Below are 17675 nucleotides of genomic sequence, written 5' to 3' on the forward strand. Positions count from 1 at the left end.
TTTGTTTGGACATGGTTACGTAATTTCAACTCAAATTAAATTGTATTTGTCACATACCGAATACAAGAGGGGTAGACGTTACAGTGAAATGCTTCCTTACAAGCCCTTAACCAATAAGGCAGTTTTAATTTTAATCATATCTCAATATCTCATATTGTATTTTATGTCAATCATCCACAGACAAGGACTCATTAAATTGTTGCTCATACTACTACTACAGAAAGAGTTATACTGCTCACAAGAATGTTGCTTTGTGGGACCATGGGTGATGGTTTTTGATTCCATACAAAAATCTATGCACGCATGACTAAGTTGGTTTGGATAAAAGCGTCTCCTAAATTGCCTATATTATATATTACTACCTTTTTGTCTATGAGGGTAAAATGTATCAACATTGCACACATAAGCCAAACTAACATTCCACTCTTCAAACACATATCAATCTTCATGAATGTTATCATTTTGAAATGTAAAGAGACATTTTTATGTGTTTTGTTTTGTGTTGCATTTTACATTGTATCATGTATTGTATTATGCATGTGATACTTGGTTGGGATACTGCACAAACTGTGGGTCGCTCTGGATGGCAGCGTTTGCCGAACAGCTAAATTGTTATGTCAATATAGTGCTATACATGTGTATTTATGTATATTATTTGTTGTGTTGTTTACTGTTTGGACATCAGGAAGAGTAGCCACTACCAAATACTAAATGTCTAGTTGGAAATTGAATGCAGGGGCAAGCTTTATGGATGCTATTTTGGATATGACAAATCCTATCAATGATACTCCTCGAGCTCAATATTTTTGTTACAATGTGCAGAATCATCATCCAAGTCCTTGAAGGATGTCCTGTTTATAGGATGATCTCACAATGCCGGGGAATGAGATCTCTAACACCTTATTCCAGATCTGAGATTCAAATCTTATTAAATATGTTATTTGTGCCCGTTTGAGCTTGCCTAGCTAAATGAACCAATAGAAAAGTCTGAAAACTGCAAGCCCAGCCGATCTGGCACTCCAAACAACGATAAATTCAATGCAATCAAACTCACAGCGCAAGCAAATGTACAGTGCCTTGCGAAAGTATTCGGCCCCCTTGAACTTTGCGACCTTTTGCCACATTTCAGGCTTCAAACATAAAGATATAAAACTGTATTTTTGTGGGACACAATCATGAAGTGGAACGACATTTATTGGATATTTCTAACTTTTTTAACAAATCAAATACTGAAAAATTGGGCGTGCAAAATTATTTAGCCCTCTTAAGTTAATACTTTGTAGCGCCACCTTTTGCTGCGATTACAGCTGTAAGTCGCTTGGGGTATGTCTATCAGTTTTGCACATCGAGAGACTGACATTTTTTCCCCATTCCTCCTTGCAAAACAGCTCGAGCTCAGTGAGGTTGGATGGAGAGCATTTGTGAACAGCAGTTTTCAGTTCTTTCCACAGATTCTCGATTGGATTCAGGTCTGGACTTTGACTTGGCCATTCTAACACCTGGATATGTTTATTTTTGAACCATTCCATTGTAGATTTTGCTTTATGTTTTGGATCATTGTCTTGTTGGAAGGCAAATCTCCGTCCCAGTCTCAGGTCTATTGCAGACTCCATCAGGTTTTCTTCCAGAATGGTCCTGTATTTGGCTCCATCCATCTTCCCATCAATGTTAACCATCTTCCCTGTCCCTGCTGAAGAAAAGCAGGCCCAAACCATGATGCTGCCACCACCATGTTTGACAGTGGGGATGGTGTGTTCAGCTGTGTTGCTTTTACGCCAAACATAACGTTTTGCATTGTTGCCAAAAAGTTCAATTTTGGTCTGACCAGAGCACCTTCTTCCACATGTTTGGTGTGTCTCCCAGGTGGCTTGAGGAAAACTTTAAACGACACTTTTTATGGATATCTTTAAGAAATGGCTTTCTTCTTGCCACTCTTCCATAAAGGCCAGATTTGTGCAATATACGACTGATTGTTGTCCTATGGACAGAGTCTCCCACCTCAGCTGTAGATCTCTGCAGTTCATCCAGAGTGATCATGGGCCTCTTGGCTGCATCTCTGATCAGTCTTCTCCTTGTATGAGCTGAAAGTTTAGAGGGACGGCCAGGTCTTGGTAGATTTGCAGTGGTCTTATACTCCTTCCATTTCAATATTATCGCTTGCACAGTGCTCCTTGGGATGTTTAAAGCTTGGGAAATCGTTTTGTATCCAAATCCGGCTTTAAACTTCTTCACGACAGTATCTCGGACCTGCCTGGTGTGTTCCTTGTTCTTCATGATGCTCTCTGCGCTTTTAACGGACCTCTGAGACTATCACAGTGCAGGTGCATTTATACAGAGACTTGATTACACACAGGTGGATTGTATTTATCATCATTAGTCATTTAGGTCAACATTGGATCATTCAGAGATCCTCACTGAACTTCTGGAGAGAGTTTGCTGCACTGAAAGTAAAGGGGCTGAATAATTTTGCATGCCCAATTTTTCCGTTTTTGATTTGTTAAAAAAGTTTGAAATATCCAATAAATGTCGTTCCACTTCATGATTGTGTACCACTTGTTGTTGATTCTTCACAAAAAAATACAGTTTTATATCTTTATGTTTGAAGCCTGAAATGTGGCAAAAGGTCGCAAAGTTCAAGGGGGCCGAATACTTTCGCAAGGCACTGTATTTGAAAGGACTGTTCAAGGATTTGAACCCATGTCTTTTTTATTCTTCGGAGAAGAATATCACAATGCATATTTAAAATAGAGGGGGATGTTGATTGAAAAAAATCTGTATTATTGGTACCGGTGTGAGTGGTGCTATTTGAAGTTTTGTTTTGTAAATGGTTTAAAATGTCCTGTTTTTGGTTGAATGAACCACTGAACACAAGATGTCCCCTCACAGGATTTGATTTTTTTTATTGGAACTTGAACTTGATCAAGGTGTTACGTTCCCCAGTTTCTGTGTTGTAGTTTGTGTATTTGAGTGTGTTTCAGGAGATGGCTTCCTGAAATCCCCCAGCAGCTGATTGGTCGACTCCACGATTAATTGGAGACCTGACCCCACCCCCTCGTCAGGACGCAGCTGTCTCCAATTTCCAATGCCTTCTGAAGCTATGAAAGCCAGTGTTCTGTTGTTCAGGGGAGAGATTGATTGTGATATAGATCATTGCTGAGAGAGGCGGCTGATGGGTATAGCATGTTGGTCGTTGGTATGTACTATGTTAGTTGTTGTTGGTAGCAGCTTTGGTATGTTCTGTGTTTGTTGCTTTGTCAGAGCTTCTTTAATGGCCTGAGTTAAGTTTTTTTTCTCAGTTTTGTTATGATGTGGATTGTTTAATATTCTGTTTCATTTGTTCCCAGGGGGGAAGGGGAAGGCACCTAGGGAGTGCTTAGGCAAGAGGCCCGCGGGCATACACATACCCGTAGTATGTTCACTGTCTAGGCACACTAGGTAAGACCTGGGCGGACCACCCCCTGTATTTTGGTTAGGGCACCAGGTGGTGCTAAATTAGGTAAGTAGTGGGTAAGCAGGTAAGGTAGGAAAGGGGGCTTTGATATTTACTCTTTTCTTTGGTTCCGTCCAGCCCCTGTTCCCCATATTACCGTGTGAAGGAATAAATTCCTAGTAAACGGTAAATTCTCTGCCTTTTGTCATGTTCATGTTTGGTTTGTGCTTACATTTTTTTTCTTATGTAGGATACAGTGTCCTTGGTTGACTTTAAAATTAAAGGGTCGCCCGGAAGAGGACACAGGAATCAGCTCTTTGCCCAGGAGGTTCTCAGTCTCAGGGAACCAATCAGAAAAGACAGAGGGTTTGATGAGGATTGGGACTCAACTGACATCAACCAATCTCCCAGAACTTTACATGTAGTCATGGTGGGCGAGCACCATTTCATTGCATGTGGTTCCTAACTGTATCAACATTATTTGTCATCATATTGACTGAATAAAAATGTAGCACACACGCAATCTGTCCTTGTGTCTCATAGCCTTGGGCCATTATTACTTTTGATTGGATTTGGAAATGTAGCTCAATAAAAATGCATCTGATTCAAACACTAAGCTAATATTGTTTAAAATGAAAATATATATATACACACACTTCAAAATAAATGTGATTTTTTTATTTTAATGTAAATGGCTGTTAGGTTTGAATCCACAAGTGTGGATTGTCTACTCCTTTGTCAATGTTTATTTACATATTCAAACAACGTCTCTCGACATACTATATTACACCATGAGATTGTGAGCAAGTGTAGAAATCTTTCAATCCACTGTAGCAAAGGCATGATAGAATATTCCACTACGAGGTTAAGGTTGTGTAGAGACGAGGCCTTATCAATACATTGAATAAGGTCAGACTTATCCACTGTGATGCTGTGGAGAGACTCATTAAAAGAAAGCAAGCCAGCAGAATGGTATTCTGCTCTTGTGCTTCCATCTTTCCTTCCTCCACAAATACTGTGAAACATTACAATAGCCTTCGTCAGGTAACAACCCTTAGAGACCAGGGTCTCATTTACAATGGTGCCCTGAGGACAATACAAATTAAAAATGGTCAATAGGTTGTGGGTGTAATTCCCACAGGGATCAGATGCACAATTCGATCGATTCATTCTATGGTATGCACTGACTGTAGGTTACTGAATGAAAGTGTCTGCCTAATGGAATATATTAGGATCTACACACTGTGCAGACAGAGCCCTTACCAGAGTAGCAAACAGATGGTAGAGGATGAAGTAGATAGCCACTACAGGAGCCCACATTTGACCAACAGCCACAAGAGTTTGGTCCATCACATCCACCCAACCCTCCTGGGTTAAGATCTGGAACATAGACATGAATGCCTGCGGGAGGGAGGAATATTCCATTACAGTCCATCACCCTACAGTATAATACAATGGATAACAATAGGAGAAAAAGAGACTGACAGAGCGAGAGATTGCCTCTGGACATCGAGGCCTGAAAAAGAGGCGGAGATGAGAAAGATCATTGACATTTTTAACATGTTTCTGCAACAGGGACAGACAAATACATGGACATGTCACACACACTTTTGCTATAGAATGAGCCAAGACGGATGAAGAGTAGCTGGAGCATGAATCACAAAGCTCTGTGTGTGTGTGTGTGTGTGTGTTAGGGATGCGCCCGACTGCATGTGATGAAGTTAAAATGTGAGTCCCGCACCCTCAAATATAGAAAATGTGCTGTACAGTCAGCGATGGAAGAGCAATTTCTTGACAGGCCTTTAGATAATCCTATGTTTCTGGTTATAATTTCTGACATTTTGGTAGGCAATTTGTTAGATAACTTATACATGCAGCTTCTCTTCTGTCATTACTTGTTGCCCTAGAATGAATGCTTCAACAAAATGAATGCTTCGGTAAAGTTTGTTTTCTCTTTCATATATGCTTCTCTCGCAAAGAAAAGACATTTCGGGAAAATGCATAGGCTAACTCCAAAATGTTTTGGGGGATTTTCCGTGCAAAATGTCCAGATGACAGTTTTATGACGCTGATAAAGAAAGCACCTTTACAGACGGTCCCTAACCACGCATTCATTCTCAAGATGCTGCTTAATTCTGCAGGAGTTAATATTATATATTAGGGTATGTGAGAGGTTATAGACCTACAGTCAGTGTCCAGATTTCAGTTCCATTTAACTCATCTGAACAGTAGGCCTACAGCTCCCTTGACGTACAATTTTGAAGTCCCCGTCTTGTGACTGTCAAATTTTTATAGAGCCTCACAAACATCACTCATAACATAGCTGATGCTAAACTATATATACAAAAATATGTGGATATCACTTCAACTTAGTGAATTCGGCTATTTCAGCCACACCCGTTGCTGACAGAAATATAAAATCGAGCACACAGTCATGCAATCGCCGTAGACAAACATTGGCAGAAGAATGGCCTTACTAAAGACCTCAGTGACTTTCAACATGGCACTGTCATAGGATGCCACTTTTCCATCAAGCCAGTTTGTCAATGCCCTGCTAGAGCTTCCCCGGTAAACTGTAAGTGCTGTTATTGTGAAGTGGAAACGTCTAGGAGAAACAACGGCTCAGCCGTGAAGCGGTAGGCCACATAAGCACACAGAACATGACCGCCGAGCAAAAGAAGCGTGAAAAAAACTGTCCTTTGTTGCAATACTCACTACCGAGTTTCAAAATGCCTCCGGAAGAAACGTCAGCACAACAACTGTTTGTCGGGAGCTTCATGAAATGGGTTTCCATTGCCGAGCAGACGCACACAAGCCTAAGATCACCATGCGCAATTGCGTCAAGCGTTGGCTAGAGTGGTGTAAAGCTCGCCACATCATTGGACTCTGTAGCAGTGGAAACACGTTCTCTGGCATGATGAATCACCCTTCACCATCTGGCAATCCGACGGACAAATCTGAGTTTGTCGGATGCCAAGAGAACACTACCTGGCCCAACGCATAGTGCCAACTTTAAAGTTTTGTGGAGGAGGAAAAATGTTCTGGGGATGTTTTTCATGGTTCGGGCTAAGCCCCTTAGTTCCAGTGAAGGGAAATGTTAACGCTACAGCATACAATGACATGCTAGAGGATTCTGTGCATCCAACCTTGTGGCAACAGTTTGGGGAAGGCCCTTTCCTGTTTCAGCATGACAATGTGAACAAAGCGAGGTCCAACAGAAATGGTTTGTCAAGGTCGGTGTGGAAGAACTTGACTGCCCTGCTAAGCGCCCTGACCTCAACCCCATCCAACACCTTTGGGATGAATTGGAATGACAACTGTGATCCAGGTCTAATCGCCCAACATCAGTGCCCGACCTCACTAATGCTCATGGCTGAATGGAAGCAAGTCCCTGCGGCAATGTTCCAACATCTAGTGGAAGTAGTCATTTTGGATTTAGATGTTCGACAAGCAGGTTTCCACATACCTTCGGTCATGTAGCATATCATCCATTTCACCAAATCTTTCCCAAACATTAGACTACTGTTCTGCCTCCCCATTTTCAACTCTCCATTTAGCAGTTTTTCTCTTATTCAATTACACTCCGGCACTGTCCATTTTGACTGAGTGGATACACGTTAACTTTATCTGCCAAAGTTCCAAAAAGCATTTGGCAATTGCTGTGTATTTGGCATGCTACAGTTAGGCCCTAAAGCTTATGCTTACACTACACACCAAAGCCAGGTAAAAGCCTCAATGTAGACTATAGATATGAGCTGCATAACAATTTAATGCATTTTTTTCTTTATTCAACCCGCCCGCTAGCCACCCACCCGCCCTTCATCCACACAATATTTCATGTCCCTAAACCTGCCCGCATTACAGATATAACCGCGGGGAATGTGGGTTATGAATTATTGTGTGCATCACTAGTGTGTGTGTGTGTGTGTGTGTACTTGTGTGCACGTGTGTGTGGATGTGTCCGTGAATGCATGCATGCATTTTTGTGTGTCTGATACATTCCCAGTCTGTTTGTAGGTCAGATGAAGGTCAACTGATCCCCTGTGCCTTCAGGGCCTATTGTAAGGCTCAATCCTAATACCCCCTTAGCCCTCCCCCTCGTTTTCGAGTCTCCTTCTGTGGGGGAGTGGCCCTCAAACGGAGCAATTAGTTGTAGGGAGAGATAAATAACCCTTGCAAATGGGAAATCACTACATCACTCGCGAACAGCAGAATCCACCAGGATAGCCTACCACAATTCATAGACAGATGTGTACCAAACTCAATAAAAGTGGTGGTAATAAAGCCTCTCTTGAAAAAGCCAAACCTTGACCCAGAAAATATAAAAAACTATCGGCCTATATCGAATCTCCCATTCCTCTCAAGAATTTTAGAAAAAGCTGTTGTGCAGCAACTCAGTGCCTTTCTGACGACAAACAATGTAAACCAAATGCTACAGTCTGGTTTTAGACCCCATCATAGCACTGAGACGCACTTGTGAAGGGGCTCTGCATCTGTCCTTGTGCTCCTAGACCTTAGTGTTGCATTTGATACCATCGATCACCACATTCTTTTGGAGAGATTGGAAACCCGAAATTGGTCTACACGGACAAGTTCTGGCCTGGTTTAGATCTTTTCTGTCAGAAAGATATGTTTGTCTCTTTTCACTTTATATTTTACCTCTTGGGGATGTCATTCGAAAACATAATGTTAACTTTCACTGCAATGCGAATGACACAAACCTGTACATTTCGATGAAACATGGTGAAGCCCCAAAATTGCCCTCCCTGGAAGCCTGTGTTTTAGACATAAGGAAGTGGATGGCTGCAATTGTTCTACTTTTAGACTCGGACAAAACAGAGATGCTTGTTCTAGGTCCCAAGAAACAAAGAGATCTTCTGTTGAATCTGACAATTACTCTTGATGGTTGTACAATCGTCTCAAATAAAACTGAAGGACCTCGGCGTTACTCTGGAACCTGATCTCTCTTTTGACGAACATGTCAAGACTGAAAAATGCTGTCCTTGAAACAATCTACGTAACATTGCAAAAATCAGAAATGTTCTGTCCGAAAATGTATCCATGCTTTTGTAACTTCTTGGTCAGACTACTGCAATGCTCTACTTTCCGGCTACCCCGATAAAGCACTAAATAAACTTCAGTTAGTGCTAAATACGGCTGCTAGAATATTGACTAGAACCAAAAAATTTGATCATATTACTCCAGTGCTAGCCTCTTTACACTGGCTTCCTGTTAAGGCAAGGTGTAACGGCTCTCCTCTTCGTCAGATGATGAGGAATAGGAATCATCGGACCAACATGCAGCGTGGTAAGTGTTCATAGTAAATTTAATTCAATGAACTGAACACTGAATGACAAAAAACAACAAAGAGAGTGAACGACACGAAACAGGTGAAGGTGGAGGTGAAAAACACAAAACAACTACCCACAAACACAGGTGGGAACAGGCTACCTAAGTATGGTTCTCAATCAGAGACAACGATTGACAGCTGCCTCTGTTTGGGAACCATACCAGGCCAAACACATAGAAATAGAACACACAGAACAAAACATAGAATGAAAAACATAGAATGCCCACCTTAACTCACGCCCTGACCAAACCAAAATAGAGACATAAAAAAGGAACTAAGGTCAGGACGTGACACAAGGGCTGATTTCAAAGTCTTACTGCTAACCTACAAAGCATTACATGGGCTTGCTCCTACCTATCTTTCTGATTTGGTACCTACACGTACGCTACGGTCACAAGATGCAGGCCTCCTAATTGTCCCTACAATTTCAAAGCAAACAGCTGGAGGCAGGGCTTTCTCCTATAGAGCTCCATTTTTATGGAATGGTCTGCCTACCCATGTGAGAGACGCAAACTCGGTCTCAACCTTTAAGTCTTTATTGAAGATATGATGAGTGTAGTCTGGCCCAGGAGTGTGAAGGTGAACAGAAAGGCACTGGAGCAACAAACCGCCCTTGCTGTCTCTGCCTGGCTGGCTCCCCTCTCTCCACTGGGATTCTCTGCCTCTAACCCTATTACAGGGGCTGAGTCACTGGCTTACTGGTGCTCTTCCATGCCGTCCCAAGGAGGGGTGCATCACTTGAGTGGGTTGAGTCACTGACGTGGTCTTCCTGTCTGGGTTGGTGGGTTGTGCTGATCGGCTATGAAAAGCCAACTGACATTTACTCCTGAGGTGCTGACCTGTTGCACCCTCGACAACTAATGTGATTATTATCATTTGAACATGCTGGTCATTTATGAACATTTGAACATCTTGGCCATGTTCTGTTATAATTTCCACCCGGCACAGCCAGAAGAAGACTGGCCACCCCTCATAGCCTGGTTCCTCTATAGGTCTCTTCCTAGGTTTTGGCCTTTCTATGGAGTTTTTCCTAGCCACCGTGCTTCTACACCTGCATTGCTTGCTGTTTGGGGTTTTAGGCTAGGTTTCTGTACAGCACTTTGAGATATCAGCTAATGTAAGAAGAGCTATATAAATAAATTTGATTTGATAGATGACCTGACCAGACAGATGCAGGGCCTGAAGAACAGCTTGCAGATCTCCCTGGGTCAGCTCAATGAGTTTAAACATGATCACGGAAAGATGACAGCATTCTGTAAGTCATTGAGAGAGTACATCAGTTCTGTATGTGAATGCATGATAACAATGACAGAGAAATGTGATTATTTCGAGGGACAATCGAGGCAGAACAACATCGTTGCAGACGGAAATGCAGAATCTCCACATCGGACCTGGACAGTCTGAGGACAAAGTGAGGGAAATGATCTCGAAAAAATTGAAGATGGATTGTGGGAGGTGTACTGTTAGATTTCAGATCAGTCTGTGAAATGATTGACCATAACCTGTTGTTGAGAAAATGTACAGTTGAAGTCGTAAGTTTACATACACCTTAGCCAAATACATTTAAAATCCTGACAGAGCTGGTGAAACTGAGTCAGGTTGTAGGACTCCTTGCTCGCACATGCTTTTTCAGTTCTGCCCAAAAATGTTCTATTGGATTGAGGTCAGGGCCTTGAGATGGCCACTCCAATACCTTGACTTTGTTCTCCTAAAGCCATTTTGCCACGACTTTGGAAGTATGCTTGGGGTCATTGTCCATTTGGAAGACCCATTTGCGACCAAGCTTTAACTTCCTGACTGATGTCTGGAGATGTTGCTTCAATATACTCACATATTTTTCCTACCTCATGATGCCATCTATTTTGTGAAGTGATGCTGCCACCCCATGCTTCAAGGTTGGAATGGTGTTCTTAGGCTTGCAAGCCTCCCTGTTTTTCCTCCAAACATAACGATGGTCATTATGGCCAAACAGTTATATTTTTGTTTCATCATTCATAATTTCTCCAAAAAGTACAATCTTTGTCCCCATGTGCAGTTGCAAACCATAGTCTAGCTTTTTCATGGTTGTTTTGGAGCAGTGGCTTCTTCTTTGCTGAGCGGCATTTCAGTTTTGTCAATATAGGACTCGTTTTACTGTGGATATAGATACTTTTGTACCTGTTTCCTCCAGCATCTTCACAAGGTCCTTTGCTGTTGTTCTGGGATTGATTTGCACTGTCGCACAAAAGTACATTAATCTCTAAAAGACAGAACGTGTTTCCTTCCTGAGCGGTATGATGGCTGCGTGGTCCCATGGTGTTTATACTTGCGTATTATTGTTTGTACAGATGAACATGGTACCTTCAGGCATTTGGAAATTGCTCCCAAGGATGAACCAGACTTGTGGAGGTCGTCAATTTCTTTTTCTGAGGTCTTGGCTGATTTCATTTGATTTTCCTATGATGTCAAGAAAAGAGGCACTGGGTTTGAATGTAGGCTTTGAACTACATCCACAAATACACCTCCAATTCATTCAAATTATGTCAATTAGCCTATCAGAAGCTTCTAAAGCCATGACATTTTTCTGGAATTTTCCAAGCTGTTTAAAGGCACAGTCGACTTAGTGTATGTACATTTCTGACCCACTGGAATTGTGATACAGTGAATTATAAGGGAAATAATCTGTCTATAAACAATTGTTGGAAAAATGACTTGTGTCATGCGCAAAGTAGATGTCCTAACCGACTTGCCAAAACTTTAGTTTGTTAACACAAAATTTGTGGAGTGGTTGAAAAACTACTTTTAATGACTCCAACCTAAGTGTATGTAAACTTCCGACTTCAACTTTGTCTTATGGCTTTTCAACCTCTGCTATATTGTGGATTCAGAGCTATCTATCCAATAGAACTCTTTAATGCAAGGTTATCTAATGTAAAACTGTAAAGTGTGGTGTACTACAGGGTAGATCTCTAGGCCCTCGATCAACAGCATTGTAGTTCATCCACAATACTAACCTAAATGACAGTGAAAGGAAGCCTGCACATAATATAAATATTCCAAAACATGCATCATGTTTACATAAGGCACACAACAACAACAGAACAAATCCTGAATAGAAAGTGTTATGTTTGGGGCATATCCAACACAACACATCAATTAGTACCAGTCTTCATATTTTCAAGCATTGTGGTGGCTGCATGATGTTATGGGTATACTTGTCATCGGCAAATACTTTTTAGGATATAAAGTAACGGAATACAGTTAATCACAAGCAAAAATCGTGGAGGAAAACCTGGTTCAGTCTGCTTTCCAACAGACAGTGGAAGACACATTCAGCTTTAAGCAGGACAATAACCTAAAACACAAGGCCAATTATACACTGGAGCTGCTTACCAAGACAACACTGAATGTTCCTGAGCGGCCTAGTTACAGTTTTGACTTAAATTGTCTTGGAAATATTTGGCAAGAATTGAAAATGACTGTCTAGCAATGATCAACAGCCAACCAAGAATGAGCTAATATTGTACAATCCAGGTGTGCAAAGCTCTTACAGACTTACCAAGAAAGACTCAAAGCTGCAATTGCTTCCAAAGGTTAATATAACGTATTGACTCAGGGGTGTGAATACTTACGTAAATGAGGTATTACTGTAATTAAAATTTCAATAAATGTGCAAACATTTCTAAAAAAAAATGTCACATTGTCAGGATGTATTGTGTGTAGATGGGTTAATTTCTATCATATTTAATCGATTTTGAATTCAGGCCGTAAAACAACAAAACATGGAATTTGTCCAGGGTTATTAATACTTTCTGATGGCATTGTAGGCATTGTACACTATACGCAATAAAATAGTTAGCTATGTTACTTCAGCTGCATTTCATGACACATTCAGTATCTTCCGTCTTTAATGTGAACGTTAGCCTACTACAATAAAGAAATCTGTATTATTCAATTATTGCACCCACACTGCTCGCGTGCGCCAACGAGCGTCTGCGTTGCCAAGGGCTAAAATAGAAGTCAGTTCTATTTGTGACGCAGATCGCGCTGCAAGTCCTGCCTCTCTCATCTCCTCATTGGTTTATAGAAGCAGGTACCCAAAATAAATGTATGTACGATGGCGCACGATGGCACACACGTGCAGCCGGTTTGGGTTCTGTGTTAAAATTAGATAAACTGCTATACAGGTTGTTAAATTGCTTGACATTGTGGTAATCGCAAGTGATAGACTCATCTCTGGTAAATCTCAGGAAATTAGAATCTAGATCAACACAATCATTATATTTATCGTTCGCTTCATTAATATCTAATGGGTTCAAGACCGTGTTATCAGGGTTGACATCCTGTCCAACTACACAGTGGGAATCATCCAGAAAATGGAACAGAGAAATAGAAGTGCATGTCTCACATGTCCAATACAACCATACATTTGTGTTAGTTTTATCAATAGGACTGAACTTCCTTTGGAATGCACATTGACACAGTCCGCATAACACAACTGAAGACTTCAGAGGGCACTGACAATTCGAGCAATGTTTGTTTTTGGCCATGAGGTTATGTGAAACAAAGTAGAAAAAAATCATGTGTGTGTGTGTGTGTAAAATCGTAGAACAAGCTGATCATACTTTTCATTCTTCAATTAGTTGTGGCAGCAGTTCCTTTATTTTGAGGCGTACCTTCATTGATTAAGATTTTTGTTCCCTTCAGGCACTTGGCTATTATGAGAATCTTCTCCTTGTCTTTGAACCTGAGCAGTTTCACCACTATAGATCTGGGCCGTCCTTCGGGGAAGAAAGTGCCATTTCTATGTGCCCTCTCCATCTCGATGAGTTTGGGGTCTGGTTTGAGTTGATTTGCCAGGAGTTTCTGGCAAATGTTACTGGGGCGGCAGGGTAGCCTAGTGGTTAGAGCGTCGGACTAGAAACCGGAAGGTTGCAAGTTCAAATCCCCGAGCTGACAAGGTACAAATATGTTGTTCTGCCCCTGAACAGGCAGTTAACCCACTGTTCCTAGGCAGTCATTGAAGATAAACATTTGTTCTTAAATCACTTTCCTAGTTAAATAAAGGTCAAATAAAAAATAAAAAAATTGCGTCTTGATTGGTTTCAGAGCTAGTTTCCCTTGGAAGTGTTGTTGGGAAATTGTGAAATCCTCAGACATGGTTTTTGAATGTGGTCTTAAAGTTATTTTCCTGCAAATCTATTAAATCTTCATAGAACTCTTTGCAGTGTTTTTCTGTATAGTATTAGCCATGCAACAATCTTTTTGTGAGCTAAAATGAGTTCACAAACACAATCCGCGACCCGAAAACAAGCATCGCCAGCGAAATGGCAAACACACAAAAGCAACACACACTTGATCACACATGCACCAGTACAATAAACAGAGAGAAAGAGGATAACTTGCTCACTGTATGAATCCTGGCTGCACAAGTTACAGAGGGTCAAAGTCATACCCCCAAGATATGCTAACCTCCCCCGTTACTGGTAATGGTGAGAGTTTAGCTTGGGGGTATGATCTCCTCTGTAACTTTGTCATTCATCATGATCAGGATTATCTGCAATCACGTTAGCATCCAGATGAAATGTTAAGAAACATATTATATTCTTATTTATAATAAAATTGACTCCAAAATGACATGGTCCAGCAAATCTTTTTGAGGGGCAGGATACATTTTTATTAAGATTTTTTTATGTGCTTTATTAAAATTCCCTGCGATGATAAAGATTGCTTCCAGATGAGAGGAGTCTTGCTGCCTCATGATTTTGTACAGTTCGCTGAGTGCCAACTTGGTGTTTGCTTGTGGCGGTATATACATCAATGTGATAATGACACGTGAATTACCTTGGCATATAGTGGGGTCGGCATTTTAACATCAGAAATTCCAGGTCGTAGGGGCGCAGCAGTCTAAGGCACTGCATCGCAGTGTTTGAGGAATCACTACAGACCCGGGTTCGATCCCAGGCTGTGTCACAGCCGGCCATGAACGGGAGACCCATGAGGTGGCGCACAGTTGGCCCAGGGACATACAGGTTAGGGGAGGGTTTGGCCAAAACTGACATCTGTCGCCAGCAGGACGGTGTTTCCTCCGTCACATTGGTGCGGCTGGTTTCCAGGTTAAGTGAGCAGTGTGTCAAGGAGCAATGCGGCTTGGTTGGTTTGTGTTTCGGAGGACGCATGGCTCTCGACCTTCGCCTCTCCTGAGTCCGTAGAGGAGTTGCAGCGGTGGGACAAGACCGTAACTACCAATTGGATCACAAAATTCGAGAAATAGGGGTAAAAGTTAAAACAAACAGAGAAAAAAAGAAACTCCATGTCGAGTGAACAGGAGCTTGAGATGTTTTCAACTTTGGTAGACCAGTAATGAGGAAACATATCCCTTCACTCTTATCTGAAACCGCCGTTCGATCCATACGGAAAATGGAAACGCTGTCTGGTTGAATAGCAGTCGAGTGTATCGTTCGTAAGTCATGTCTCTGTAAAAACGATGGCACAGCATTCCCTGATGTCCCTCTGTGATTGAAGCCTTGCACTGATGGTATTTTTTTCAGCGATTGGACATTAGCCATCAAGATATTAGGAAGAGGAGCATTTTCATCCTAGCTTGGAGACCCCCTGTCCTTCCTCTTTTTCATTGCAGGTGGTAATCTCGGTCAGCAGCAACAGGTAAGTAATATTTCAGATCAGGGAGGTTGAGAAATAAGTGCGTACCTTCCGATTCATGACCCAGAAGTGGTTTTTGGTCGTTGAAATGTATTGCACAAACATTCTGAGCAAAGCATGATTTGTGATGAAGTTATAATTACTTATAATTACATTTGCTTCCCTCCTAGTATATTTGTCTGTCATTTTTGCTGAAGCAACTCTACAAACTTGGATCGCAGAGCTTCATTGGAGTTTTGGTTACCACTTGAAAGAAAGTTTGCATCTCGATTCACTTTGTTTGGAGGACCAACTAGAGGGTTGAAAAGGCACTACGTCTCGCTCAAACTTGAATTGGGATACCACTATGACATGATGGGGCTCGCGGGATCGCACAAAACTGAGGGGGAGGGCTAAGGGGGTTATTGGAGATAGAGAATAAGACGGATCCCTCTCCTGTTTTCTCCCCTCTGCTCCCCTCTCTTCTCCTCTCCTAAATCTACACCCCAAGTCACTGCCAGATAATGATAAACCCAGCAACAGATCTATCCGCAGGGGACATCATTAAATCTGAGGTGTGTGCGCCGTGTATGCATTATGTGCCCCTGTGTGACTGTACCCATATGTGCCTGTGTGTGTATGTGAGTGTGTCCATGCACTTGTGGTTGGTGTGAATCCATGTGTGAATCCATATGAGAGTTTGTTCGTTTGTGTGTGTGTATGTATGTGTGTATGTGTCCCGAAAAAGGGAAGACGAAGAGCGGCATCTGTTTACGAGAACCTCTCCAAGTCCAACTGTGCTAGAATCAGTGGAAGCGGGGGAAAAAGGGGCGGGGAGGGGGGGTGGATGAAAGGATGTGACTAATGAGAAAGAAAGAAGCTGATGAGCACTTAGAAATCAAAGGAGGTGGCGGTGGGCCCCACATCTGTCGACAAATTAAATACCACCACACTAGCATGATTTTCCTGACTTTTTCCAGATTTCCACCTGTGCATCACGTGTTCAAGAAGAAAAGAATGGGTAGTGTTCAGTGGGGAGAAAAGTGGGAGTTAATAGTGGAACCCATTTTTATGCTACAGGTTCAGTTGCTCAGAAAATGACAAATCAGGAATGTGGCCTGTAATATTAAACTCATCCCAAACATTCATTACCATAAGTGAATGAGTGTGTGAGTGAGTGAATTAGGTCTTACCCTAGTGAATGAGCTACAATAGGCCAACATCATTCACTGAAGGATTAACATTAAAATGGGATCATAGATGCTTAGAACAGGTCTTATAATGCATTATGACTGCATCATAACACATTATACCAGTTGTGCTTCCAATAACTCTTACTCTGGGAAAGGTGGTAAATCGGTCCAGTTCCTCCACGAAGCAGAACATCTGTAGACTGATGGCTGACATGACTATGAGCAGGCTCGCTGTGAACACCACCAAGCTGCCCAGCTTCTTACCGGGACCAAATATCTTGTACACAAAGTCCTCTAGTGCCGGGGAGATCTTTATCAGACGCACCACTCGCAGTACCTGTGGAGAGAGAAGGGAAGTCTTTATGAGTGAGTGAGTGAGTGAGTGAGTGAGTGAGTGAGTGAGTGAGAGAGAGAGAGAGAGCGAGAGAGAGCGAGAGAGCGAGAGAGAGAGAGAGAGAGAGAGAGAGAGAGAGAGAGAGAGAGAGAGAGAGAGAGAGAGAGAGAGAGGAGAGATAATTTTGAGGCGAGTGTTCCCCTTTACAATGAATAAATAAGCATTTGGAGAACTTGGAAATAAAGTGCTATACATATCCAATTCTTTATGCAATCCATTTGTCTTTGTTTTATTTGATATATGAGCCAGATTGCTTTGAGAAAGCATCCCAAATATGATAATACCAATGCATTTACTTCATGTTATTGAGGATCAAAACCTATTAGTCTAATAAGTCCAAAAGGTTTGACTTACAAGCAGACCTTCCAATGAAATGTTAACAAAAAGCTTTTCAGAAAACGTTCTTAAGTACTGTACTCCTTCCAATAACCACGGAGAATACAATGCTGGTAGTTGATTAGACTGATCCCACATCTGTTTGTGTGGTCTTTTTAAATCCTATGGACATTGTTATGCCAAAAATTATATTTGGTATGACATGAACGAAACGATTTGGGAACACAGCACAAACAGATGTGTATAGTTCATGTTTACCTAGTGTAAAATGTATCCCAAGGTTCCCAAACCAAATATAGAATACTGGTAGCAGTATAAAAACAACCATTCCAGCTTTACTGACCTCCTGTG

The 17675-nt window shown here is 41.7% G+C and overlaps 1 protein-coding gene across 6 annotated transcripts in view; it reads right to left on the bottom strand.

The window, feature by feature from the left end:
* nalcn (sodium leak channel, non-selective) overlaps nucleotides 1-17675 on the bottom strand; it is a 295191-nt gene that overhangs the window by 120202 nt on the left and 157314 nt on the right. For all 6 annotated transcript variants that reach the window (XM_036958513.1, XM_036958511.1, XM_036958509.1 and 3 more), the window contains 2 exons: nucleotides 16740-16931; nucleotides 4694-4831 (listed from right to left, as the gene is read on the bottom strand). In XM_036958513.1, coding sequence (XP_036814408.1) covers nucleotides 4694-4831; nucleotides 16740-16931 — 330 coding nt within the window. The remainder of the gene's footprint in view (nucleotides 1-4693; nucleotides 4832-16739; nucleotides 16932-17675) is intronic.

Source organism: Oncorhynchus mykiss, chromosome 22, assembly GCF_013265735.2.
Source record: "Oncorhynchus mykiss isolate Arlee chromosome 22, USDA_OmykA_1.1, whole genome shotgun sequence".
Classification (NCBI taxonomy): Eukaryota; Metazoa; Chordata; class Actinopteri; order Salmoniformes; family Salmonidae; genus Oncorhynchus; species Oncorhynchus mykiss.